The 26792-nt window shown below is 43.3% G+C and overlaps 1 protein-coding gene across 4 annotated transcripts; it reads right to left on the reverse strand.

Annotated features, from left to right (window-relative positions):
* LOC139421114 (zinc finger protein 729-like) lies at nt 1-25646 on the reverse strand. Of its 4 annotated transcripts, none has more exons than XM_071171662.1 (7): nt 25324-25646; nt 11365-14151; nt 10758-10832; nt 9454-10569; nt 7429-8336; nt 2406-2792; nt 1-2284 (listed from the first exon to the last, which is right to left on the reverse strand). In XM_071171662.1, the coding sequence occupies exons 2-7, from the start codon at nt 13953-13955 to the stop codon at nt 1806-1808; spliced, it is 5556 nt and encodes a 1851-aa protein (XP_071027763.1). In that variant the 5' UTR covers nt 13956-14151; nt 25324-25646; the 3' UTR covers nt 1-1805. The 4 variants fall into 4 exon arrangements, with proteins under 4 accessions (XP_071027763.1, XP_071027764.1, XP_071027765.1 ...); XM_071171664.1 differs by having other exon boundaries at nt 2212-2284; nt 2380-2792; XM_071171663.1 differs by lacking the exon at nt 10758-10832.
* Nucleotides 25647-26792: the final 1146 nt, after the last annotated feature.

Below are 26792 nucleotides of genomic sequence, written 5' to 3' on the forward strand. Positions count from 1 at the left end.
TACTCAGCATTAGGGATAATATGGACAAGTTTTGTTAAGAAATTAATTATCAAAACATAGTTTATAAAAGTGTATAGTAAGCATTACATATATACTTGAAACATAAAGTAAGAACTTGAAATGAATACTTGTTCAAAGCAATTCTTTCTAAACTAGGTTCAAAAGTGTCCATTTTGTATATATATATATTTTTTATAGGTTTAACTCAAATATAAATGTGGTCTAGTTTTATCACATTACTACTAAATCAATTCACTGTGACTTTATTTCACTTACTAGCAGTTCTCCCAGTAAAATATGTACACGGAGCTTTGAATAGTTGAATATAACACAAGTGTATAAGGAAATACTCACTAATGAATGAATACAAAGGTTACAATACAAGAGTAACAAACTGAACATAATAAACGCGCTAAACTTTTACAAGTTATGTTTGTAAGTGTGGTTGCTTTTCTTTTTTTTTTGTGTGTGTGTGTGTGAAACAGAAGTGTCCAGTCTGAGTTGAGGGAAGACAGTGGCATCACTCAAAAGGCAAACATGTCAACAATAATCCTTAATCTTTCTTAAAACTTCATATGGCAATCAAAACACACATATCAGCTCCCTGTTTGTTGTACAAAGGAAACTTAAGGAAGTACAGTCAATTGAATGTGTCAGAGTCCTTCATCCTTGACTCCATGTCAATTATACATACATGATGAATAGTCAGGGGTATGTGTAAGGACAAGGGGTGGTTACAACACTTCTCCTAAACTGAGAGATCCTAAAACTAGCATTTCTGTTACAAATGCTGCTACAAATAAGCATACTATAATGATTTATAAAAGCTGCAATGTTAATAATACAGTCATAATTACGATACATGATAAAAACCAAATGCCGACACCGGCCTAACGATATACATTTCTTTACTTTTATCCGTAAAAAAAAAAAAAAACCATCTACACGCGCTTGCTGGTTTAAGCGTAGTGTTTAAAATATTGGTGCCAAGAGCCATTTTGAAACAATGGGAGGAATACAGAAATGCCAGAAAGTAGCAACCCATTAAGAGCATTGTCGTCATCTGCAGAACAATAAAGGTTTGAAGCTCATCTTCGTGCTGCAAGAAACACACAAGTTAGAAAACAATTAGAACCTCACAAGAGAGCAATACACCCTCAGGTCAGTTCTATATTACAGAAATGTGACATCTCCAACCACTACATTCACCGTTAAAACTACATTTTTTTTACAATGTCAAATGTCAAAGTACATCTACTCTTTAATCCAACATATTGCGGATACGTTTAAAATCCATGATTTACTCTTCAATACTGTATGACACAACAAAAGCCGCACATGATTTTTTTAAATGTATCTAGGCAAGTCAGTTAAGCACAAATTCTTATTTGCAAGCAAAGGCTTCATTGAAGATTAACAGATGCAATGTAATGATGTGTAGCAGTCAAAAAGGAACAATCCACAAAACCTTAATATTGAAGTTTTTTTTACCAGTAATCCTGGTGTACCATTGCAGGCGGAAGGGTTGTTGTCCCCTAGCAAAGGCTACCGAGTGAATGCAGCAAGCACAGCTAACTAATTGGGTGGGATGAAGGCAGATGGGTGAAGATTTTGCAACCCGTGTCCTAACCAGTGTAGATATCGTCCATGTCAAGTCCACTTTTCCCCCTTGTCTGGGGTTGCACGCAGGGCCTTGAGTGTCTAGACCACGTAACCTGCTCTATGAAAATCACAGTCTATAACAAGAGGGAGATGGTGGTGAAGGAGGGTGAAGAGAAGTTTTGGCACCTCCAGAACTTGGCATTTCAATGCTTCCCCTTTCCCCAACCCCACCCATACTTTGTAGAGATATGGGTCTGAGGCAGAGCCAAGAGGGTGGCACTGGTAGCAGCCACAGACACATTGGTGCGCACAGGGCGCGCTGAGCTGCCCCAATGCAACTTCATGTGGTGGCGCAGGTTGGACTTGCTGGAGAAGCGCTTGTCACACTGCTGGCAGGAGAAGGGTTTCTCCTTGGTGTGGATGCGGCGGTGGATTATGAGCTGGGTGGACACGCGGAAGGACTTTCCGCACTCCGGGCACTCGTAGCGCTTGGTCTCCGTATGGATGCGCTGGTGGTTCTTGAGGGCGTTCAGATTGTGAAACTCCTTTTGACAGGAGGTGCAGAAATAAGCGCCAGTCTTGTGGATGGTCTTGTGGTTGAGGAGGGAGCTGGCGTGGCGGTAGGCACGGCCACACTGGTCACAGACGTGCGACTTGGCCCCCCCACCAATTACTGGTTTACCTGAAAATGTAAACGTTGAACTTGTATTAAACCAAATCTCCAGAAACCTTTTGGCTTTTCAATGTAAATCACAGCAGCACTTTCCCTTCCCCCACCTATAGAAATGGGCCTGAGCGCATACCCAGGAAACTGGAAGGCGCTGAGCCGCTCCAATGCAACTTCATGTGGTGACGTAGGTTGGACTTGCTAGAGAAGCGTTTGGTGCATTGCTGGCAGGAGAAGGGCTTCTCCTGGGTGTGAATGCGCCGGTGGACGATGAGTTGGCTAGGCGCACGGAAGGCCTTTCCACAATCTGAGCACCGGTGGCGTTTGACCTCAGTGTGGATGCGCCGATGGGTCTTGAGAGCCATCAGGTTGGAGAACTCCTTCTGACAAGAGCTGCAGAAATAGGCGCCTGTCTTGTGGATGTTCTTGTGGTTCTGGAGGGATCCGGCATGGCGGTAACCACGGCCACACTGGTCGCAGACATGCGACTTGGGTGGTCTCCCTGCGCCAATTGGTGGATGACCTGAAAATGTAAAATGTAGGAATTGTGTCATGCCATAATTCTGATATTTTGTTTGTATACACATTAATGCTGGCTTCACATGCTCGTGGGAAATGGGGAAACTGGGAAGTCAGATGCTCGACATGGTTGTGTTCAAGTGCTATTGAAGTTGGAACAATTCTTAATGAAGTAAACTAGCTTACTTAACATCAACAATATGGTCAGACTAGCTACATTATACATACTGATAAGATTGTAATTGTCAAAAACAGATTTGCTGTCAAAGGTAAAGGGTCAGTGGTGAAACGTCACAACTTGGTAGCAAAAATGTCTCTGAGTTTCCGTCTTGTAATTCCGACATTGACAGTCCTTCAAGTGAAACTAAAAGCTTCTGATAACTGTGACAGTATGTAAACGTTGCATTAGAAACAGCTTCAGCCATGGGGGGAAAAAAGTAATTCTTCAACAATTGAAAGTGCATTCCGTAACATTGCCACATGGACATATCTTGATATGTCACGGTAGTCATAAATGAATACTATTAATCGAGACAAAAACAAAAATAACTGTCAAGAGTGGCACGTCCTGGCCACCCTCAGTGTATACAAAATGCGTCTTCTCGATTCAATATTGGATGTAGTTTTCTGAAGTTGAAATATTGTCTCTACAAAATAATATTTTGGACTTAATAATATTCTTCAAAATCAGAGAGGGAGTCAAAATATTACTGAAATGTTAAAGACGGCACATTTAACAATAAATTGTTTATTTCGGGCAATTCACCGGAGCCTTTTCAATACGTCAATCAAACCATTGGGCAAATCAAATGGGCCTTCCCTACGCTGATGGTGTACTGAGCCTGGAGTCAAATGATGAGGCTACTTGTGTTGTAAATGTCACTCTCCCACTGTACACTGCAGGTATATATGGGTTTATTATGCATTTCCACTAGCTACCAGTATTTAATATGGTTGTTTACATAGTTTAACTGTACCTTGAATTTGGTCAAAGAAACTGATGCCTCAATTTGGTAACAAATGTATAGCTACAGTTAATTATATTCAACACGGGTGGATCTTTATTAAGCACAAACTATCATGCATATATAAAATACGAAATGTACATGAAAACAACACAAATATGGCATAGGTCAGAGTTACATGTGTAGGATTAAGGGTGAGAGATTTGGATCTTCAATATCTGGGTTAGTTTCATCTTCATGGTGACAAATACACACAAATTGGGAGAGTCATATTGCAATGTTGATGATTCTCCAGCCCTTAGGACAATTTACTCAAAAAACTCATTTTCTTTGGTTTCTCCCAGTACTTGAGTGTTCCCAAACTAAAATATTTGATTTATTTAGTTATTTGGAGCAGACACTTGTTAGTTTAGCATGCTAATCCAAGAGTCCACAGGAATCAATTGAACGTCCAAAAACACACTTAACCACCATGCAGAAACTCCATTCCAACGTGTATAGTGACCATATCACTCTTGGACAATGTATTATAATATAAATGCTTCTGTGGTTGCTAGACGTTGGCATCAGCTCAGATTCTATATGGACACTGGCGTTAGCGTGCTAAGCTAACTAGCAGCAAATATGCACTCTCAAACTTGTCTGGGTTGACAAAAAAAAAAAAAAAGCTACGTGGAACAATGAAGTTGGTCTAAATATCACTGGAAAAACTAAAGAAATTAGTTTTGGGAGGATATTCTTCTTCTTCCAAGGATGAAAGAACTCCAAACCTATTTGGCTGGTTATAAAATAAAAGGTATAATTTTCAACAACCACATTGTAAACTTGATATCATTTTGTGATTTTTATGTGTTGCATAAAACTCAATATTCTAGCATCAAGATAATGGAATTCATTCAAACATTGCACCTTAAAGATTACATATAGATGCATTAGTGTCCATTTTTTAAATGTATTGTTTGTGGACTAACATGAGCAAACTACATTTTCAGAGGTCTAATCCTCTAGGCCTGTGTTTATACAGGCAGCATTATTCTGATCTTTTTGTTCACTAATTAGATCAGCTCTGAATAAGATCTGATGTGATTGGTCAAAAGAACAATTAGTCAAAAAAAATATCAGCATTGGGCTGCCTGTGTGTACACCGCCTAGGTAAGGTGTATGATGAGGGCACCCGCCTTTCTAGAGGCAACAAGGTAAATCACATTATCAAACTTCATCCTCAGTCTGCATCATTTGCTTAAAGATCTGCAATTGTATACCCTCCTTCCTTACATTCCAACAGGTCAATTATTTGGCCCCTCAACTAGACACATTAATTTGACCAATTCACTGAAGTGAAAATGTTCAAGCCAAGTCTTTAACATGGTTGAGTTAACGAAGTTGATTTTGCCTTCATCACAGATTAAAAATTGCCTGTGTGAAAACGTGTTGATTATTAAAACACTTAACACTTTCAAAAAGTACATGAAAAGTGAGGAGTGAAAGGACAATGGATTCACAACAATGTTCTTCACTAGTTTTCCAGCTATTTATTTTAAAATACTCATCAGCATTAGGGGTTATAATATGGACAGGTTTTGTTAAGAAATTAATTATCAAAACAGCTTATAAAACTGTATAGTAAGCATTACATATATGTATGAAACAAAAAGTTAGAACTGAAAATGATTCATTATAGTTGTTCAAACCAATCCTTTCTAATCTAACCGTAATGATGGTTGGAAGTGTCCACTTTTAACCAATTCTGGAGAAAACGCAAGAGTTCCATTAAAATATAGTTAGTTGTCCCGTGGTCTAGTTATCACATTGCTCTTAAAAATCACTTCACTGTCACTTTATATTTCACTTACTAGCACCAGCTCTCCCAGTAAAAGGTGTTCACACAGAGCTTTGAATAGTCCAAACGCAATTAAATAAAAAGAAATACTAATAAATACAAGGGTTACGATAAGGTATAACAAAATCTTAAGAGAATGAGGTCTGAATGCACAAACAATTCAAAGTCCCCTTTTGAGTGTGAGTTTTTTGTGAAACAGAAGGAAGTCCAGTCTGACTTTAGGGGAGACGGTCACAACATCACTTGTAAAAGGCAAACATTTCAGAAATATTTCCTTCGTCTTCATACTGCAATCAAAACACACATTATACAAGTTCCCTGTTTATTGTACAAGGGACTGATTATTATAATTATTTTTTTTAAAACCATAACAAATTGAGACAACATGGAGTACTGTCACAAGTGTTCTTTGGGAGTCCTTCATACTCGACTCCATGCCAATTATACATACAGGATGAGTAGTCAGGGGTAAGTGTAAGGAAAGGGGTGGTAACAACAAAGCTCCTAAAGTGTTAATATAAATAAATGCATTCTACAATGATCTGTTTTATAAAAGTTGAACTGTAAATAATACAGTCAGAAGTACGATTACGATACAGGATAAAATCAAAATGCCAGCATGGGCCTAACAATATACATTTTTCTTTTAAAAACAACTTATTGTCTATACATGTTAACTCGTTAGGCGCAGTGTTGAAAATATGGGTGCCCAGAAACATTTTTTTCTTTTTTTTTAAAGAGGAAAACACAAATGTGATGCCAGAAAGAAGCAACCGATAAAGAGCATTGCTGTCATCTGCAGAAAAATAAGGTTTGAAGCTCATCTTCGTGCTGCAAGAAACACACAAGTTAGAAAACGATTAGAACCTCACAAGAGAGCAATACACCCTCAGGTCAGTTCTATATTACAGAAATGTGACATCTCCAACCACTACATTCACTGTTAAAAACTACATTTTTTACAATGTCAAAGTACATCTCAACTATTTGTTCCAACATATTGCTCACTTCAGAGATACTGTTTGAAATACATGTTCTTACTGGTTAAGATGTTTTGTAGAACAGGACAAAGGCCGCATGCAAAGGCTTTATCCAAAAATCAACAGATATGGAATGGGATGTCGTGATGTGCAATGCATTCAAACTGCAAAGATGCCACAAAGAAAGCCTTAACATTGGTCAAATTCATCAATGTGGTTGACTTGGTGAGCTTCACGCCACACTCTTGGCATGGCACCAGGATGTTGTTCCTATTTTGACCCGTTTGTTATGACTTCATTGACACTGGGCTTAACGGTCAATAAAACACTGAGAAATGTAGAATCGTCTACTGTGTAACATGCAACGTGAATCTATGACAACAGTATATCATTAAGGTTTCTAAAGGGCCGAACAGAGAAGTCTAGCACACATCCTAGACTGAGTGAGCAGTAATCCATGTGTACCATTACAGGTGAATGGGTTCTTGTCCCCTAGCAAAGGCCATCGAGTGAATGCAAGCAAGAGTAGCCATGCTGGTTGGGATGAAGGGGACGCTTTTGCAACCAGACTGTCTTAACCAGTGTAGAGGTCGTCCATGCCAAGTCAGTCCTCTCCCCCTCCCCCCTCCCTTGTCTAAGGTTGCATGCAGGGCCTGTGTGTCTAAAACACATAACCTGCTCTGTGAAAATCTAAAGACATAAACCTCACACTCTACAACAAGAGGGAGATGGTGGTGAATGAGATGGGGACTAAGTTTTGGCACCTCTAAAACCTTGGCATTTCAATGCATCTCACACGAGCACCCCCCCCCCCCCCCCCCCCCCATACTTATAGAAATGGGCCCGAGGGCATACCCAAGAAGCTGGCAGCGCCCATGGCCATGGTGGGGGGCGCTGAGCTGCTCCAGTGCACCTTCTGGTGGTGGCGCAGGTTGGACTTGCTGGAGAAGCGCTTGTCACACTGCTGGCAGGAGAAGGGCTTTTCCTTGGTGTGGATGCGCCTGTGGCAGATGAGCTGGGTGGACACACGGAAGGACTTTCCACAGTCGGGGCACTGGAAACGTTTGGGCTCAGTGTGAATACGCCGGTGGTTCTTGAGGGACATCAGGTTGGGAAACTCCTTCTGACAGGAGTTACAGAAGTAGGCGCCTGTTTTGTGACTGTTTTTGTGGTTGAGGAGGGAGCTGGCGTGGAGGTAGCCGCGGCCGCACTGGTTGCAGACGTGCGACTTGGTCCCCGTCGCCCCACGGCTCCTGCTGCCACTGGGGCCTTGGAAGGACAGGGAGTTCATTTTGGGTAGTCCATTGGGGTCCAGTCCTTGGGCCTGCAACAACGTGAGATCCAGGCCGGAGCCCCAGCTAAGGCCTGAGCTCCCGCCCCCGGATGTGCCCCCAGAGGCTCCCCCAGCCCTGGCCTGTGTCTGCTGGGGGGGCCTGGGGGCTTGGCCGTGGGAGATCTCCTGGTGGAGCCGGAAGCTGGCCTGGCTGGGGAAGCTGCGCTGGCAGGGGCCACAAGTGAGCTCCCTCTCCTTTAGGTGGACGCGACGGTGGCTGTTGAGCTGGGAGGAGACACGGAAAGCCTTGCCGCATTCTGGGCAGCGGTGACGCCGTATCTCTGAATGAATGCGCCGGTGGTTCTTGAGGGCCAGGAGGTTGGAATAGGTCTTGAGGCACACGGCACAGTGGTAAATGCCGACGGTGTGGGTGTTTTTGTGGTTGAGAAGGGAGCTGGCATGGGCGTAGGAGCGGCCACACTGGTCACATCTGTGGAGAGACAGAAGAGAAGAAGAAATTAGTAACTGCTTGCGGTCCTTTTTCACTAATCTAAATTGGCTGGTTACCACTTTTCCATTAGATACAACTTTAATATATTTATATATCCATCTAAAAATAATTTGTACAGGTATATGATCTGGAATCCGGCTTAAAGCTTTGGAGATGACTAAAAGTGGTTTACCATGTCCTGCAAGAAGAAATAGTCAATTTATACACATAATAAAAGGGGAACACATTTTGGTGGAAACAAGGGGAAAAAATATGGACTGTCCTTAATCAAATAATTGAAAAGTAATTTGAGTCTTGGAAGGTATGTGTGGCTCCCTGCACATTTGGATACAACAATTCCATATCACACTTTTCATAGTTATTGAAATTATTCTGGCTTTCACCAACTGTGGTGAAATATGTTGGCTTGGTGCAGATTACCCCCCGCCCAAAATAACTAATTTACAACAAAGCATGTGCAGTGTAGCAAGCTCCAAATACTTACTGTGGATCTAAGTCTAAGGATAGGCCCATGCCCTTTATCAATGTAGTCTTCACTGTAATATCAGCAAAAAAAACAACAAGAACCTTCTCACTTCTATGGTCTTTTACCATTTTAACCAGCTTTTGTGCCATGACTTTGTCAAACAAAGAAGCCCACTAAACTAGGTTTACACTATCGACAACCTAAAAATGTACAATGTACCTATAAAAAGAGACAGGGAAGCACAAACAAAGGAGCACTACAATTCAAACAAGTACAAGGAACACACAAATCATAAATCTTACTTATTATACTACGTCAGCTACTTTGAATTGGTATCAATTAATGTCAGTATTCTTTGTAAAAGCAGAAAATAAAACATCCAACTGAACAATCAAATCAATTCTGATGCATAGTAGCCTACGAAACGAATGTATATCTAACTGAAAGCAAAAGGGGGGACTTATCTGGTCTCCACTAATCAATCTGTCCAAACTTCAGAAATAGCCGAATTCCGGTGCACGTATGGTCCCAAGGAAGCCGGATTGGAGATCATATACCTGTAATAGACATGTAGAAACCTATGATCTTCACTATTTTCACTTCAAGAATCACAAACAGACGAAAACTCACGTGTACCGGCACTCTTCTCCCCCTGTCGTGCTTGCAGTGGCCATCCTCCTGCCCTCCTTGCCTACCTGGTTCTCCCCGCAGCGATGCCTCGCCAGGCCTGACCTCCCCTGGAAGCTCTTCCCGCAGCTGGTGCAGCCAAAGCGTGTGTGGCCCTCCTCATGGACCTTCTGGTGATTGCGGAGGAATCTGGCTAGCCGGAACGCTTTCCCGCAGTGGTGGCAGATGTGCCTCTTCTTCTGCGTGTGGATGCGCATGTGGTTGCGCAGCGCCATGTAGTTGGAGTACGGCTTGTCGCAGTAGGTGCAAGTAAAAGTGCCCGTCTTGTGTGTGTGCTTGTGGTTCAGCAGGCTGCTGGCATGTTTGTAAGAGCAGTTGCAGATGTCACAGCTGTAGGGGCGTTCATCTGGCACAAGGTCAGCCCCATCGATGCTGAGGCTTGAGCTGTTGAGGGAGGCCGAGGACGAAGGGAGCTGCTGAGCAGGGCAGTCATGTGCAGCCAGCTCGTCTGCAGTAGCAAAACCCTCGCAGCACCCATCACACTCGTAATCCATTTGAGCAACAGCTCCTGCAGCCCCCTTGCAGAGCTGTGCAGAGTGGTGGGTGGTCAGCTGCTTTTGGGTACGGAATCCTTTGCCACATTCCTGGCAAGTGTGCTTCTTGAGGGCAAAATGAAGACGCAGATGGTTTTTCATGGCCAGGCGGTTGGGGTAAGTGGAGTTGCAGACATTGCAGTGATACTCGCCAATTTTGTGAAGATTCTTATGATTGGCCAAGCTGCCTGCATGACGATAGCTCCGTCCACACTCATCACAGGCGAAGGGTCTTCGTCCCCCTTCTTGTAGATCAAAATTCTGAGCCCTTGAAGTACCAGCCTCTGAGTAGGGTTGCTTGAAGCCTTGTTGTTGTCCATACTTGACTTCCCCCATGCCAGGGTTCTGGGATTTGGACGATTCTCCTCTCATGGCCTGCATGCCAGAGGGTCCTCCTTGATACCTCCCATTGCCTAGTTTTGCGAGCTGGGCGTGAGCCTTTGCTCTGTGTTCTTCATGGAGCCGAAGGTGGTTTTCCAGCTGCTTCTGGATCTTGAAGGCCTTCCCACACTCCTCACACTTGTGCCTGTAAAATAAAGTGAGGACCAAATTAAAAGATGGGTTAGGAACTGGTAAACACTCCTTGTGCCTATTCCACGATCTGCCAGCCATTCAACTCGCTCCTGACATCATGAATGGACAGCCTACTGGCTGAACGGGCACTAGCTACGTTTAGTAATGATGATAAAAGCACATTTGGGTAAGGTTATTTACCATTCAAGTAAAGCCATCGTTTCGGAATCGGGTGCCACTTGGGGACCGCTTCTCCCTGTGCCAGCGGCAGCCTTGCTGTAGCAAGCCAATAAAGGGAAATCACCAGTCAGAAATACATTTTACGTTTAGAATGGATTCAAAGATGTCATGGCCTGGCCATTTCTTGGGTTCCTCAGGGTTGCTTAAGGGGAGTTTTGTTTTTAAATTAGCTTTACAGATTGGACTGTAGCACAGAGTAGACTCCTACATTCAATGACAATGTTGTTCGTTTTCCAGCTGTGCCGCTGTACAGTGAGGGAAAAGCGGTGTGTTTTCTTCAACAAAATCGAATGCCTATTTTTTACATCGATGCGGAGGCCCCGATAATAATACATTTTCCTCTTACTCATATCTAGTATTATTACAATACAAAAATAATGCATCTCATTATTTCAGAGAAAATAAAGACCAATCCATGAAGGTACTCTACAATCCTGATTTTAGTGTAAAATGTCCAATTGATGTCAATTTGGACCAAATTCAAGCAATGCAAACAGATCTTATGTTATTAATAGGCCCACAAAGACAAACAAGTCTCAATGGGGAAAAGCATCAAACAAAAGCTTACCTTTTTAAATCAAAGTGGGTCCTCTGGTGGTTCTTAAGGGCCAGCAGGTTGTAGTAGCGCTTCTGGCAGACAAGGCATCTGAAGACTCCGGTCTTGTGAGATTTCTTGTGGTTGAGCAGGGAGCAAGGGTGCCTGTAGCCCCTTCCACACTGGTCACATTTGTGGGGTCGATCCTCCGAATCTGGCATCTGTTGTCTACGGTCCTGTCCTCCCATATCACGACTGCCTCCAGGTCCTCCAACTCCGCCGCCACTAACTCCATCTCCTCCAGTCATCCCTTTAGCTCCATTCAATCCTTCTTTGCTCAGCACTCCTCCTCTTCCCTTACCAGGACACAGGTGAGTGATCAGGTGATGGCGATCAGCAAAGAACATGCCACAGTCAACGCAAATGTGATTCCTCCCATCACCATCCATTTTGCCATTAGTATTTGTAGGATCGGCCCCCATGCTCTGCGCTGCTGCATCTGACCTTTGTGGCCCATGAATCAGTTGGTGGTTTAACAGGTCTTGCTTTCTGGAGAAGCTCTGGCCACAGGTGCTGCAGATAATCCTCCAATCTGCCTCACCGTTAGGAGAAAGCACTGAAGTCCCAGGCCCTGTGGGATTGTTAGCATGGCTGCGCAGATGGCTCCTCAGGGCCCTGAGGCTGGCATAATGGTTCCCACACACCGAGCACTGGTACACTTCACCATCATCTTCATCTTCTTTATTCATCCTTTTCCCCCCTCCTTGGGAATGGGACTGAGAACCATACTGAGAGCGCTGTCCATTGCTCTCTTTCACATTTCCTCCACCTGAAGGGAGAGCAGCGCCTCCAGGACTGTTGAAGCTACTCATGTTTCCCATGAATCCATTGGACATCCCCTGGTTCTGTCGCCGTTGGGGGCACATGTGAGACTTGATGCCAGAGATGTCCCCATACATTTCTCCACAGTCAGTGCACATATGTCTATCAGCCTGGCGGTGGTTCTGGGGAAGAGGGGAGTGCCCAGAGTTGCTCTGGGCAAGGGAGCCATCAAATCGATCATGGAACTCTAGTGAATCCAAACCACTGCTGTGGCCACCATCAGGTACAAAGTGAGCAGCGTCACCAAGATTTCCAGGGAGGGAGATAGGGGTGGTTGCGCCGCTCCCCTCCTGCACATAACTATTCTGAGAGTCAAGTGTCAGGGGTTCCGAGGAGAGCCAGTCGCCTTCAGTGTTGAGGGATGATTGGTTGGATGTTCTTCCCTTATGGCTGCGGAGGTGGCTATGCAAGGCAGCCAAATGCGGATACTGCTTGCAGCAGATGGTGCACTGGTAGAGGCCAGTCTGGTGGGAGCGCTTGTGGTTGACCAGGCTTCCAGCATGGCGGTAGCTTTTCCCACAATCCTGACACTTGAAACGACGTTCACCATCATCAGAAGAAGATTGCGCTCTCTCTCCAGATGGAGATGGGTTAGAGTTAGAGCCAATCCCATCCGTGTTCAGGATACCATCCTGACCATGGGAGCCTGGGTGGGGGTCATGGGTCAGGTAATGAACTTTGAGACTCTCCAGATCAGGATGCCCAGCCCCACAGTATGCACAAGTGTAAATGGGGTTATTGACAGGAGGGCCAAGCATTGGATCAAAGGGTCCACGTTTATCATTTGGCAAATGAGGAAGCGGCAGAGGGTCACCCAGGGCAGGTGTGTATGCTGGGGAGCGGACAGCGCTGAGATTGTGCGGCATTATCCCAGGGAAACTACGGGCAAGACCCAGTGAAGAGGAGGCTGCATTATGCAATAGGATGTGCTCCTGGAAGTCACTCTTGTTGGGCAAAGCTACCTGGCACAGGTGGCAGAAGCAGTTAGACGCATCATCGGTTTGGGGAGCAGACGGACGCTGATCAGTCACAGAATCATGTATGTTGTTGTTAACCATCGATGCTCCAGGAGTCTTAAACTTTGAGTGGGTTCGCTCATGGCCGTTGAGAGCAGCCAGGTTGTTGAACTGCTTGTAACAGACGGTGCACTTGAACGCCCCCTCCTGGTGACATTTCTTGTGATTAACCAGGCTGCCATGGTGGCGGTAGGTCCTATCACACTGATCGCATTTGAATGGGCGATCCCAGGCATCGTCAGTTACAGGTGACTTCTTATGATCATCTGGGTCATGTGACATCACACCATGACCCATTCCGCTGTTGTTCAGGTGACTGCGGGCAAAGCCATCAGACAGGTCCTGTGCAAGACCATAGTTCCTCTCATCATGTCCGTCTTCAGCGCCTTCGTCACCGCCGTCTTCCTCTGCCTGGGCACTGCTTGGGGATAGTGTGTGGATACGGAGGTGGTTCTTCAGGGCCACAGCATTGGGCAGGGTTCTGGTGCAGACTGGGCACTGAAAGGAACCCACTTCATGGGATTTCTTATGGTTGGCCAGGCTGCCAGCATGCTTATAGATGCGGCCACATTGCTCACACTCAAACCTGCCATTCTCTTCTTGCTGGTAGTGAGCCTTCATGTGTTCTAACAGACTAGGGGTACTGGGGCAAACCATATCACACTCTTTACAGGGGAAACCCTTGACACGGCTCATATCATGCATTGCCATAGTAGGCGTATACATTTAAGGGAGGGGAAATCAAGTCTCAAGATAATCAACAAAGCAGGCAAGGGGAAAAAAGAGAGTCTTAGCTCTTGGATTCTGTGGTGTCAGCCATTTTCTTCCCGGAGCTGAAGAAAGTCTTCTTTCAGCCATTCAATGCCACCTTGTCAGGGCAGCACCGGAAGGATCTGGACACGGAGCAGGCAATGGAAGAGCACTGTTGAAATAGGAAAAAAAATTAAATTAAAAGGGGGCATTTAATCATTTAGAAGAGACTCGAACCAGAAACGACTAGACATACTGTACATCTAGCCATTTGCACAGTCAATGTGTTATCTATTCTATACTGCAAGTAATATGACAAAGAACACCTTCATTGAAATAATAATGGTCTGGCAAAAGCAAACACAGGCTACAAATCCCCCACATTAGACATTCAGACCAATTAATTGTTCCCAACATTGAAACTCTACCTATCAAGGGTGCTGGGCAGGGTAAATGTAGCACACCTACTTGTAAGAGCAAGAACACACACAGGATTTGTTACCGTTCGCCAGCCGAGAGTAATTTGCACTTCTTATCAGTGTCGGCAGACAATCTCTTTGTGTACACAGAGCAAAAACCTCGAAGTCATCAGCCACCATGTCTTCAAATACTACAAACCAGAAGAAGGCAGTAGCGTTGTTTGGCAATGCATGTCTGTGTGTGTTGCTTAGTTTATGGACTAGATTCCAATGTTAGCTAGCTAGCTGCACGGATGTTGCTATTTTGTAGAATGCCCTTGTTGATACTAGCCAGATGGCCACAGCTAGATAACTACCTAACAAGATGAAACAATTCAATTCACTCTCCATAATCCCATATGGCCAGTGCCAGCCCATAGCCAAATGTTTAGCTAACCAGCGCAACATAGCTAGCTAGCTCAGGACACTGTATTAACCCGGCAGCTAACACCGGATCAATTTCATGGAAAAGAATCCATTGTGATTCAATTAGAATATCAATACTAGCTATACTGGTTAGCTAGCTTGGGGGAAGTATTTAGTATTGTGTGCATTGCATATGTGTACTTAACTAGCTACCATCCCATAGCCTACATTGCAAATGAAGTGTGATTGGCTCATCCATGGATGTACAGAGAAATTGCAATTTTTTGCCCTTTTTGTCATCACTCCTGTTGACTCCCCCATGTGGGGGTTCGTGCTCTCTGATTGGCTCAAAATCAAGTCAAATTTTACTGGTCACATACAAGTGTTTAGCAGATGTTATTGCGGGTCTAGCGAAATGCTTGTGCTTCTAGTTCCGACAGCGCAGCAATATCTAACAAGTAATTCACAACATATACCCAATACACACAAATCTAAGTAAAGGAATGGAATTAAGACAATATAAATATATGGACGAGCAGTCAGAGCAGCATAGACTAAGATACAGTATAATAGTATAGAATACAGTATATACAGTGCCTTGCGAAAGTATTCGGCCCCCTTGAACTTTGCGACCTTTTGCCACATTTCAGGCTTCAAACATAAAGATATAAAACTGTATTTTTTTGTGAAGAATCAACAACAAGTGGGACACAATCATGAAGTGGAACGACATTTATTGGATATTTCAAACTTTTTTAACAAATCAAAAACTGAAAAATTGGGCGTGCAAAATTATTCAGCCCCTTTACTTTCAGTGCAGCAAACTCTCTCCAGAAGTTCAGTGAGGATCTCTGAATGATCCAATGTTGACCTAAATGACTAATGATAAATACAATCCACCTGTGTGTAATCAAGTCTCCGTATAAATGCACCTGCACTGTGATAGTCTCAGAGGTCCGTTAAAAGCGCAGAGAGCATCATGAAGAACAAGGAACACATCAGGCAGGTCCGAGATACTGTTGTGAAGAAGTTTAAAGCCGGATTTGGATACAAAAATATTTCCCAAGCTTTAAACATCCCAAGGAGAACTGTGCAAGCGATAATATTGAAATGGAAGGAGTATCAGACCACTGCAAATCTACCAAGACCTGGCCGTCCCTCTAAACTTTCAGCTCATACAAGGAGAAGACTGATCAGAGATGCAGCCAAGAGGCCCATGATCACTCTGGATGAACTGCAGAGATCTACAGCTGAGGTGGGAGACTCTGTCCATAGGACAACAATCAGTCGTATATTGCACAAATCTGGCCTTTATGGAAGAGTGGCAAGAAGAAAGCCATTTCTTAAAGATATCCATAAAAAGTGTTGTTTAAAGTTTGCCACAAGCCACCTGGGAGACACACCAAACATGTGGAAGAAGGTGCTCTGGTCAGATGAAACCAAAATTGAACTTTTTGGCAACAATGTAAAACGTTATGTTTGGCGTAAAAGCAACACAGCTGAACACACCATCCCCACTGTCAAACATGGTGGTGGCAGCATCATGGTTTGGGCCTGCTTATCTTCAGCAGGGACAGGGAAGATGGTTAAAATTGATGGGAAGATGGATGGAGCCAAATACAGGACCATTCTGGAAGAAAACCTGATGGAGTCTGCAAAAGACCTGAGACTGGGACAGAGATTTGTCTTCCAACAAGACATTGATCAAAAACATAAACCAAAATCTACAATGGAATGGTTCAAAAATTAAAATATCCAGGTGTTAGAATGGCCAAGTCAAAGTCCATCCAACCTCTCCATCCAACCTCACTGAGCTCGAGCTGTTTTGCAAGGAGGAATGGGAAAAAATTTCAGTCTCTCGATGTGCAAAACTGATAGAGACATACCCCAAGCGACTTACAGCTGTAATCGCAGCAAAAAGTGGCGCTACAAAGTATTAATTTAAGGGGGCTGAATAATTTTGCACGCCCAATTTCAGTTTTTGATTTGTTAAAAAAGTTTGAAATATCCAATAAATGTCGTTCCACTTCATGATTGTGTCCCACTTGTTGTTGATTCTTCACAAAAAAATACAGTTTTATATCTTTATGTTTGAAGCCTGAAATGTGGCAAAAGGTCACAAAGTTCAAGGGGGCCGAATACTTTCGCAAGGCACTGTACATGAGATGAGTAATGCAAGATATGTAAAAATGATTAAAGTGACATTAAAGTGACTAGGGTTCCAATTATTAAAGTGACCAATGACTTCAAGTCTGTATATAGGCAGTAGCCTTTGTGTGCTAGTGATGGCTATTTAACAGTCTGATGGCATCACTACACTGGACGGCTCTGACTTAGAATACGTGGACAACTACAAATACCTAGGTGTCTGGTTAGACTGTAAATTCTCCTTCCAGACCCACATCAAACATCTCCAATCCAAAGTTAAATATTGAATTGGCTTCCTATTTTGCAACAAAGCACCCTTCACTCATGCTGCCAAACATACCCGTGTAAAACTGACCATCCTACCAATCCTCGACTTTGGCGATGTCATTTACAAAATAGCCTCCAATACCCTACTCAACAAATTGGATGCAGTCTATCACAGTGCCATCCGTTTTGTCACCAAAGCCCCATATACTACCCACCATTGCGACCTGTACGCTCTCGTTGGCTGGCCCTCGCTTCATACTCGTCGCCAAATCCACTGGCTCCATGTCACCTACAAGACCCTGCTAGGTAAAGTCCCTCCTTATCTCAGCTCGCTGGTCACCATAGCATCACCCACCTGTAGAACGCGCTCCAGCAGGTATATCTCTCTGGTCACCCCCAAAACCAATTCCTCCTTTGGCCGCCTCTCCTTCCAGTTCTCTGCTGGCAATGACTGGAACGAACTACACAATTTTCTGAAACTGGAAACACTTATCTCCCTCACTAGCTTTAAGCACCAGCTGTCAGAGCAGCTCACAGATCACTGCATCTGTACATAGCCCATCTATAATTTAGCCCAAACAACTACCTCTTTCCCTACTGTATTTATTTAGCTTATTTATTTTGCTCCTTTGCACCCCATTATTTTTATTTCTACTTTGCACATTCTTCCACTGCAAATCTACCATTCCAGTGTTTTACTTGCTATATTGTATTTACTTTGTCACCATGGCCTTTTTTGCCTTTTACCTCCCTTATCTCACCTCATATATAGACTTGTTTCTACTGTATGTTTGTTTTACTCCATGTGTAACTCTGTTGTTGTATGTGTCGAACTGCTTTGCTTTATCTTGGCCAGGTCGCAATTGTAAATGAGAACTTGTTCTCATCTCAACTTGCCTACCTGGTTAAATAAAGGTGAAAAAAATAAAAATAATAAAGATAGAAGCTGTTTTTCCAGTCGCTCGGTCCCAGCTTCGATTCACCTGTACTGACCTCCTGTGGTTGAAGAGGCCTCTTCAGCCATTTCAGTGTCCGTGAGGTGTACACCGAAGAACTTAAAACTTTCCACTTTCTCCACTGTCCCGTCGATGTGGAAAGGGGGTGCTCGATCATCTGTTTCCTGAAGTCCACAATCATATCCTTTGTTTTGTTTACGTTGAGTGAGAGGTTATTTTCCTGGCACCACACTCCGAGTGCCCTCACCTCCCCCCTGTAGGTTGTCTCGTCGTTGTTGGTAATCAAGCCTACTACTGTTGTGTCGTCTGCAAACTTGATGATTGAATTGGAGGTGTGCTTGGCCACACAGTCATAGGTGAACAGAGTACAGGAGGGGGATGAGTATGTACCCTTGCGGGGCCCCAGTGTTGAGAACCAGCAAAGTGGAAGTGTTGTTTCCTACCTTCACCACCTGGGGGCAGCCCGTCAGGAAGTCCAGGACCCAAATGCACACGGTGGGGTTCAGACCCAGGGCCTCGAGCTTGGAGGGTGTTATGGTGTTGAATGCTGAGCTATAGTAAATTAACAGCATTCTTATATAGCTATTCCTCTTTTCCGGATGGGATAGGGCAGTGTGATGGCGATTGCATCGTCTATGGACCTATGGGGGCGGTAGGCAAATTGAAGTGGGTCTAGGGTGACAGGTAAGGTGGAGGTGATATGATCCTTGACTAGTCTCTCAAAGCACTTCATGACGACAGAAGTGAGTGCAATGGGGCGATAGTCATTTAGTTCAGTTACCTTTGCATTCTTGGGTACAGGAACAATGGTGGCCATCTTGAAGCATGTGGGGACAGTAGACTGGGATAGGGAGATTGAATATGTCCATAAACACAACAGCTAGCTGGTCTGCGCATGCTCTGAGGATGCAGCATGGGATGACATCTGGGCTGGCAGCCTTGCGAGGGTTAATGTCTTACTCACGTCAGCCACGGAGGAGAGCCCTCAGTAGCGGGCTGCGTCGGTGGCGCTGTGTTATCCTCAAAGTGGGCAAAGAACGTGTTTAGCTTGTCCGGAAGCAAGACACCAGTGTCCGCGACGTGGCTTGTTTTCCTTTTGTCGTCCTTGATTGTCTGTAGACCCTGCCACATGCATCTCCTGTCTGAGCCGTTGAATTGTGACTCCACTTTGTTTCTATACTGAAGTTTTGCCTGTTTGATTCCCTTACTGTTTGTGTTCTGCCATATTCCCAGGCATCTTGCCATAGTTAAATGCGGTGGTTCGTGCTTTCAGTGTTGTGCAAATGCTGCCATCTATCCACGGTTCCTGGTTGGCGTAGGTTTTAAAGTTGTTGGCCACTGACGAGCATTGCGATTCTACAAGTAGAAACGGCAGGTCCGTCGCTACCGGGTCAGCATGCAGCAGGTACCGCTTTTGTTCTAGCAAGAGAAGGAACCGCCTCTCACTGTGGTACCTACCTATCGGCAGTCTGATTCTCTGCATTTCATGCTTAATGGTCCTGAAATTTAGGTTGTCCAGAAACAATGGCCCAATCCCAAATTGGCCCCTATACACTTGTGGAGATCTGATTTGATAGGTGTACTGTAAGTAACATGGCAATAGCTCCACTTTGGCCTTTGATAGACCAGGGGGAAGTTTCACCATATTTCTTATGCCAATCAAATCTTCTCAGATCTCCACAAGTGCATTGGGATTGGGCCAACCCCTAGCCCCATTTCCCCTAGACCAGGGCCACACGCCTACAGGGTCCAGAGGCTGCTGGTTCTTTTCTACCTGATAATTACACACACAGTGTCCCAGGTCAAAATCAGTCCCTTATTAGAGGGAAACAATGGCTTTGAAGGTCCAGAGCTTAGTTTGAGGTCCCTAGACCCAGTACTGCTGCTTTTGTAAATCATTCCCTTCTAATCAGGGACTGATTTAGACCTGGTACACCATGTGTATGCAATGAATTATCAGGTCGAACAGAAAACCAGCAGTAGTCCTGACCTCAAAGTTTTAAAAAAATGATATCACTGCCCTAGACACAGATCTAAGAGGCAATATCTACCAAGAGATTGCCATATTTCCTCCACCTGTTCAATCCTCTCAGATCACGTGTCCAGGATAGGGGTCGAAAACAGGTGGCCCACGGGCCAATGGGGGGGGCTAAATTGTGTTCAATTTGCATTGAAAATCATTATGATCCATCACCCCGTCAATCTGCTCTTCCAAAAACACTCCAGCTGAATCTAGTTGCCTACCCCTGGTAGGAAGAACAGGCAAAGCGAGAGGCTCCACTCCCATCACTTGGTCCACAGGCGAATACAGCGATAAGCAGACCAAGTGGGGAGTTTTTGTATCAAGATCTATGAAAGTGTGTGGATTTGGTCAACAAAAAAATGTGATTGCTAATTTGCTAAGTGAGGCTTATTTGATTGAAAAGAAGTTTCATAATGTTTAGGTTGTTACGAATGTAGTGATAACTGAATGAAACTGTATCTAGTTGTTTGTTTCGATCACGCATATCTGCCCTCTCATTGGCTAGAACGGTCCCACCTGATCCCCCCCCCCCCCACCCACCCACCTTTCTGACAACAACTGCCATTGTTAGGGCTGAAACAAGACTCATTGTATAGAGTCTCTTACAGGGCTTTAGAGATTTGAATTCTACCAGAAAGTCAATCATTATTCTTAAAGCCCTAATGTAGTCTTTGGAATTGTATTTTTAAATCCACCACTGTATGTCTCGAAATCATCAGTCTGATCATGTAGGCGTTGGGAAACAAATTGGACGACTTTTACATACACAGCCCTGAAAGGCTGATAGGATGGTCTAGAGCCCACCCACCCACATCAGATGAACAGTCATTGGTCTATTATACTCAGATCACATTGTGACGTCATGTTGTGGGCCAAAAGTTCCATCCCACCTGAACAGGCTGAAATTCCAGGCTTTTAATTTTTTTTTATAAACAGCTCTTAAACAAAAGGGGCATTATCACAATTTCTGTGTTATTTTGACCTGCGTGGAAATATAAATGGGGAAAAAAAGGAAAATCTCATCTTCAACTGCACTACCCTTTTAACATTCAACACTTATGCTTTGTGGGGTAAAAATACATGATCAGTTCAAAACCTCAAAATATGTTGTCTTACATTTATAGAATGTATTGCTTCATGTTTTGCCAATGTTTGATGAATAATACATTTGTTAAAATTAACCTATATTTTATGCATACATATGATTTATCATCTAATGCCAATTGTCAGTGCGGATTCAAAGTCTTAGTATTTAGGCATATGTGCTAAATAAAGGCTTGTGTTGTGACAACTTTTAGACATGGCTTTAGTTTTATTAGATGTGGCACGTTTGCAGCTTGTGTTCGCTTCCAGGCTGTCCAATGTGTCGTGTGCCAAGTTCTTCCTGCAGAATCTTGAGAACCACACACCTATAGTTTTTACATTTACAGCACAAAAGACAATATAAAGGTTTGTGGAATACTTCCATTTCATAATTTCACATTGTGAAAAATCAATGTAAGCTCTGTGATATCATCCAAATTTGAGAAGTTTGCCCTAAAATAAGCTAATGCAAGATTGATATTGCAGTTGCACACAACATTCAAATAATACATTTAAAAAATTTAAAATGGGTCAAATGTCACATTGGTAATTTTCAGTAACATAGGCCTGGTAGTCTAATATAGGCTCAATCCACTATTCTAGAGCCTTCCACCATTCCCCCTCAACCTATATTTGAATAAGGCATCCTATTCCAGAATGGCTTATTGACATTGGCCTACCAGTATTTGTTCCTGTAGTCAAGTGACCTCAACAGAATATACGTTATACCTGCATGGGTTAGTCTTAGAGCTCTAATGTTAAAGTGAAAGCCTCATAACCTCTGGGAAGGTACCCTGACCCAGGGGCTCTGATGCCAGGCCATCTGGGTGTGCTCTAACATCACAAAAAGCACTTCCTCTACAGTTTGGGTTGTCGGTCATCTGTTGTTTACACTTTGAAGCATATAGACTCAGCAAAACAATAAAATGTCCTCTCACTGTCAACAGTGTTCATTTTCAGCAAACTTAGCATGTGTAAATATTTGTATGAACAAAACAAGATTCAACAAGACAAACTGAACAAGTTCCACAGATGTGACTAACAGAAATTGAATAATGTGTCCATGAACAAAGGGGGTGTCAAAATCAAAAGTAACAGTCAGTATCTTGTGTGGCCACCAGCTGCATTAAGTACTGCAGTGCATATCCTTCTCATGGACTGCACCAGATTTGCCAGTACTTGTTGTGAGATGTTACCCTACTCTTCCACCAAGGCTCCTGCAAGTTCCCGGAAATTTCTGTGGGGGGGGGGGGGGGGGGCTGGCCCTCACCCTCCGATCCAACAAGTCCCAGACGTGGATTGAGATCCGGGCTCTTTGCTGGCCATGGCAGAACGCTGACATTCCTGTCTTGCAGGAAATCACACACAGAACGAACAGTATGGCTGGTGACATGCTGGAAGGTCATGTCAGAATGAGCCTGCAGGAAGGGTACCACATGAGGGAGGAGGATGTCTTCCCTGTAACGCACAGCATTGAGATTGCATGCAATGACAACAAGCTCAGTCCGATGATGCTGTGACGCACCGCCCCAGACCATGACGCACCCGCCACCTCCAAATCGATCCCGCTCCAGAGTACAGGCCTCGGTGTAACGCTCATTCTTTCAACAAGAAACGCGAATCCGACCATCACCCCTGGTGAGACAAAACCGCAACTCGTCAGTGAAGAGAACTTTTTGCCAGTCCTGCGTGGTCCAGCGACGGTGGGTTTGTGCCCATAGGCGACGTTGTTGCCGGTGACGTCTGGTGAAGACTTGCCTTACAACATGCCTTCAAGCCCCCAGTGCAGCCTCTTTCAGCCTATTGCGGACAGTCTGAGCACTGATGACGGGATTGTGTATTCCTGGTGTAACTCGGACAGTTGTTATTGCCATCCTGTACCTGTCCCGCAGGTGTGATGTTCGGATGTACCGATCCTGTGCAGGCGTCGTTACACGTGGTCTGCCACTGCGAGGATGATCTGCTGTACGTCCTGTCTCCCTGGAGCGCCATCTTAGGCGTCTCACAGTACAGACATTGCAATATTGCCCTGGCTACATCTGCAGTCCTCATGCCTCCTTGCAGCATGCCTAAGGCACGTTCACACAGATGAGCGGGGACATTGGGCATCTTTCTTTTGGTGTTATTCAGAGTCAGTAGAAAGGCCTCTTCTGTGTCCTAAGTTTTCATAACTGTAACCTTAATTGCCTACCATCTGTAAGCTGTTAGTGTCTAAATGACTGTGAATTTTTTAGGAATTATCTTTGAAAGACAGGGTCCTGAAAAAGGGCCGTTTCTTTTTTTGCTGAGTTTATATATTCATTGCTGAGCTGGGCCCAGGTTGGAATAAATGCATATGTCTACTCAAATGATAGTAGGGTGGGAGGGACTAGATTTATATAGAAACACCCAGCGAGCAAGGCATGAGAATTAAAACCTTGATTGCTTAACTTATGGGATGCAACAACAACAAACATCACAATGGGCCCATGGTGTAAAAAGTGAATTCATAAATCTCTGGCCTGTAGAAGCCAGGGTTTCTGGTTCTCTCTGGGGAGGAAAATGCAATGTGAATGTTCACACTTAAGCTTGATTGGCCATTATCAAACGTGGTGTAAATGATGCAAGTAGAATCATTATTAATACATAAGAGACAGAAATGGGGAGGTGAAGCATAAACAAGTTTGGAATAATTTTACCTTTACTGACTAATTCCCATTTGCAACTAAATGCAAACAGAAAAATATATATTTACACTGTCTAACTGTAAAATATAATTAACTAACTAGTGTGCACAAAAGTAGTTAGCCTAGAAAACAAGCTAAACTAATTTGATAGCAGAAGGAAATCAAACTATTTTAAACAGTGAAATCACAAACACCTTTACCGTGCAAAAACGGTTTGCAGGATACTGTAAACAGCCCGAGGGCAAGGAACACAAAGAAAAAAGAAAGAATATGAATATACATATTTCAGATAGCTGTACATACACCGTTCAGCTAGGTTAATATCTTTACAATTACTTTCTGTGTGACTCGATGTTTACACGTGCATTGTTTTGATTGAGAGCTCGGGGTCTGGAGCACATTTCAACAAATAACGTTTTTCTTTCATAATAGGGAGGCCCAAGAGCCTGTAATTCGAAATCATTTTAATAAAGTATAATCTGACTTCGTGGTGGGAGGCGATTCTAACGTGCTCCCTGACCTTGGCTTGTCTTTCCACTGAGTTCACACAGCGTAAATTTTTCAGGACAAAAGCAGGGCATCTTTACCGCCGATCCGCGAGACATTCCGTGCTCTTTTCCATCGAACGACTCCCCAAATTAGGCATCGTCAAGGCCGGAGGACCGAGAAAGCATAAACTATAAGACATTTTAATCATAAATGCATAGTTAACTGAAACATCGAGTTATTCAATGTTAAAATATAACGTTTATACGCGTTGCCCCAAAATAACAAAAACGACTAAATTTCCATAAATTGCTTTCTTAGAAGCTATTTGCAACTAGCTAGTACACTAGCCGCATTTTAGTTAGCTGTGCAAACATTAGCCTGTTAGCTGGGTCAAGTCGTGAAAATACATTACTTCGGATCATATACATGCATAGTATTATTTTTATACAAGTGTAGCTAAATGTGAGACATTACTTCCCCTTAAGGGGCATTTAACCTGGCCAACTATCAAACTAATGTAATAATCTGCACCGACCTAACAAAATAGCTAGCGCGGCCGCCTAGCTAAGTAACGTTACACCCCCCCACGATGCTAAAAAAAATACAAGGAAAACGGAAGTCGTTAACTCTACATTTTGCAAGCTCAAAGAAATTGATGCGCACACTGCATAAATGTATGTATATTCCCTTGTTATATACACAGACCATATTATTTCAGGGGTAATTAATGCCTAAGCAAGCCAAATAACCGTGGCACTCAAAGGTTAGCTTGCTGGCTAACGTGCGCTAGCCTAGAACCAACAAAGATCTCGACAAATACACTCTGGCCCATTGATGGAAAACATTATTATTATTATTTTTTAAATACGTTTTACGCACTCGACTTACCCGTTTAATGACGTTCTTTGCACCAGAGAGAATGATGCCGAATCCAAAAACCGCAGCATTTGCGTTCTCATTTAGGAGACTTGTTATTTTTTTCAGATCAACAACCGACTTTGGTTCTTCGGTCATTTTTTTCTCCTCGGATTCAACATACTTCCTGCTAGCTAGCGGTGTGAAGCGGAGACATACGTACTTTTGCGCGTCATCATGCGCAGAATAACATTCTAGTCTGCATCAAACACCTATCTTTTTTAAATACTTTGTTGCATACTGTACTGTATTTTGCTCCCCAGAAACTATAACTTGTCCATTTTGCTCCGGCGCCCTCAATCGTGTTGTTAATCAAAATCAGACAAACGTCCACAGTTGGTGCAGGAGCTGCTCAGAATAGATTTCCGTGAAAACAGCCTTTGCTTCGTGGATCATGAAGGAAATGACATTCTGAGGTCACTATGTCTATATGATATTGTAAATTACTATAATCGTTTCTTTCATGGTTTGTGAGTGATAGTATAATACCTCAAAATGATTTAGTTTATTAGATTGCAACACTTGGTAACCTATAGTTGATTTTCTCAGGCTGTCCAATGTGCTTCACATTGTGATCTGTGATCTAATCTGTTTTTTATTAGCCTGTTCCAAATATAGTTTGAATTGATTCACATGCAACATTATTGCATGTAAAATAGAATCACGTGTATCAGTTTACAATTCACAGCCATCGAATACATTTTATGCCATTGTGTTAGTGAGTCTATTAGTATTTCTAAGGCATATATATTTCTTGGCCCACAGATGTAGCCTTCCTAACCGTCATTCAAAGCAATTGCAGTCATTTATGATGGTTCAATCAGTGACATCAATCTTTGATCCATGAGATTTCTATTTTTGCTTTGAAAATGTATAGTTACCTAAGGAGCCTGGAGGTAACCACATAAGCCTGATTATAGGATACTGCATTTGAGTAAAATATTTATCATAATTTGTTTTATTATTATTATTATTGTATATCATAATTATGAATATTGTAGGGATATTTAATAATCTAAACCAGTTATGTTATATACAGTACCAGCCAAAAGTTTGGACACCCCTACTCATTCAAAGGTTTTTCTTAATTTTTTACTATTTTCTACATTGTTGAATAATAGTGAAGACTAAAACTATGAAATAACACATGGAATCATGTAGTACTTAACACTTAGTAGTACCTAACACAGATTTTAGATTCTTCAAAGTAGCAACCATTTGCCTTGATGACAGCTTTGCACACTCTTGGCATTCTCTCAACCAGCTTCATGAGGTAGTCACCTGGAATGCATTTCAATTAACAGGTGTGCCTTGTTAAAAGTGAATGCTTTTGACCCAATCAGTTGTGTTGTGACAACGTGGGGGTGGTATACAGAAGATAGCCCTATTTGGTAAAAGACCAAGTCCATATTATAGCAAGAACAGCTCAAATAAACCATCAA

This window comes from Oncorhynchus clarkii, chromosome 12 (genome assembly GCF_045791955.1).
Source record: "Oncorhynchus clarkii lewisi isolate Uvic-CL-2024 chromosome 12, UVic_Ocla_1.0, whole genome shotgun sequence".
NCBI lineage: Eukaryota > Metazoa > Chordata > Actinopteri > Salmoniformes > Salmonidae > Oncorhynchus > Oncorhynchus clarkii.

Coding starts and splice junctions, on each gene's coding strand:
- LOC139421114 (XM_071171662.1), bottom strand. CDS start 13,955: ATGTATACGCCTACTATGGCAATGCATGATATGAGCCGTGTCAAGGGT. Junction 10,570..10,757: donor ACGATGGCTTTACTTGAATG/GTAAATAACCTT, acceptor TTTATTTTACAG/GCACAAGTGTGAGGAGTGTG. Junction 2,285..2,405: donor AGCGCCTTCCAGTTTCCTGG/GTATGCGCTCAG, acceptor TTACATTTTCAG/GTAAACCAGTAATTGGTGGG.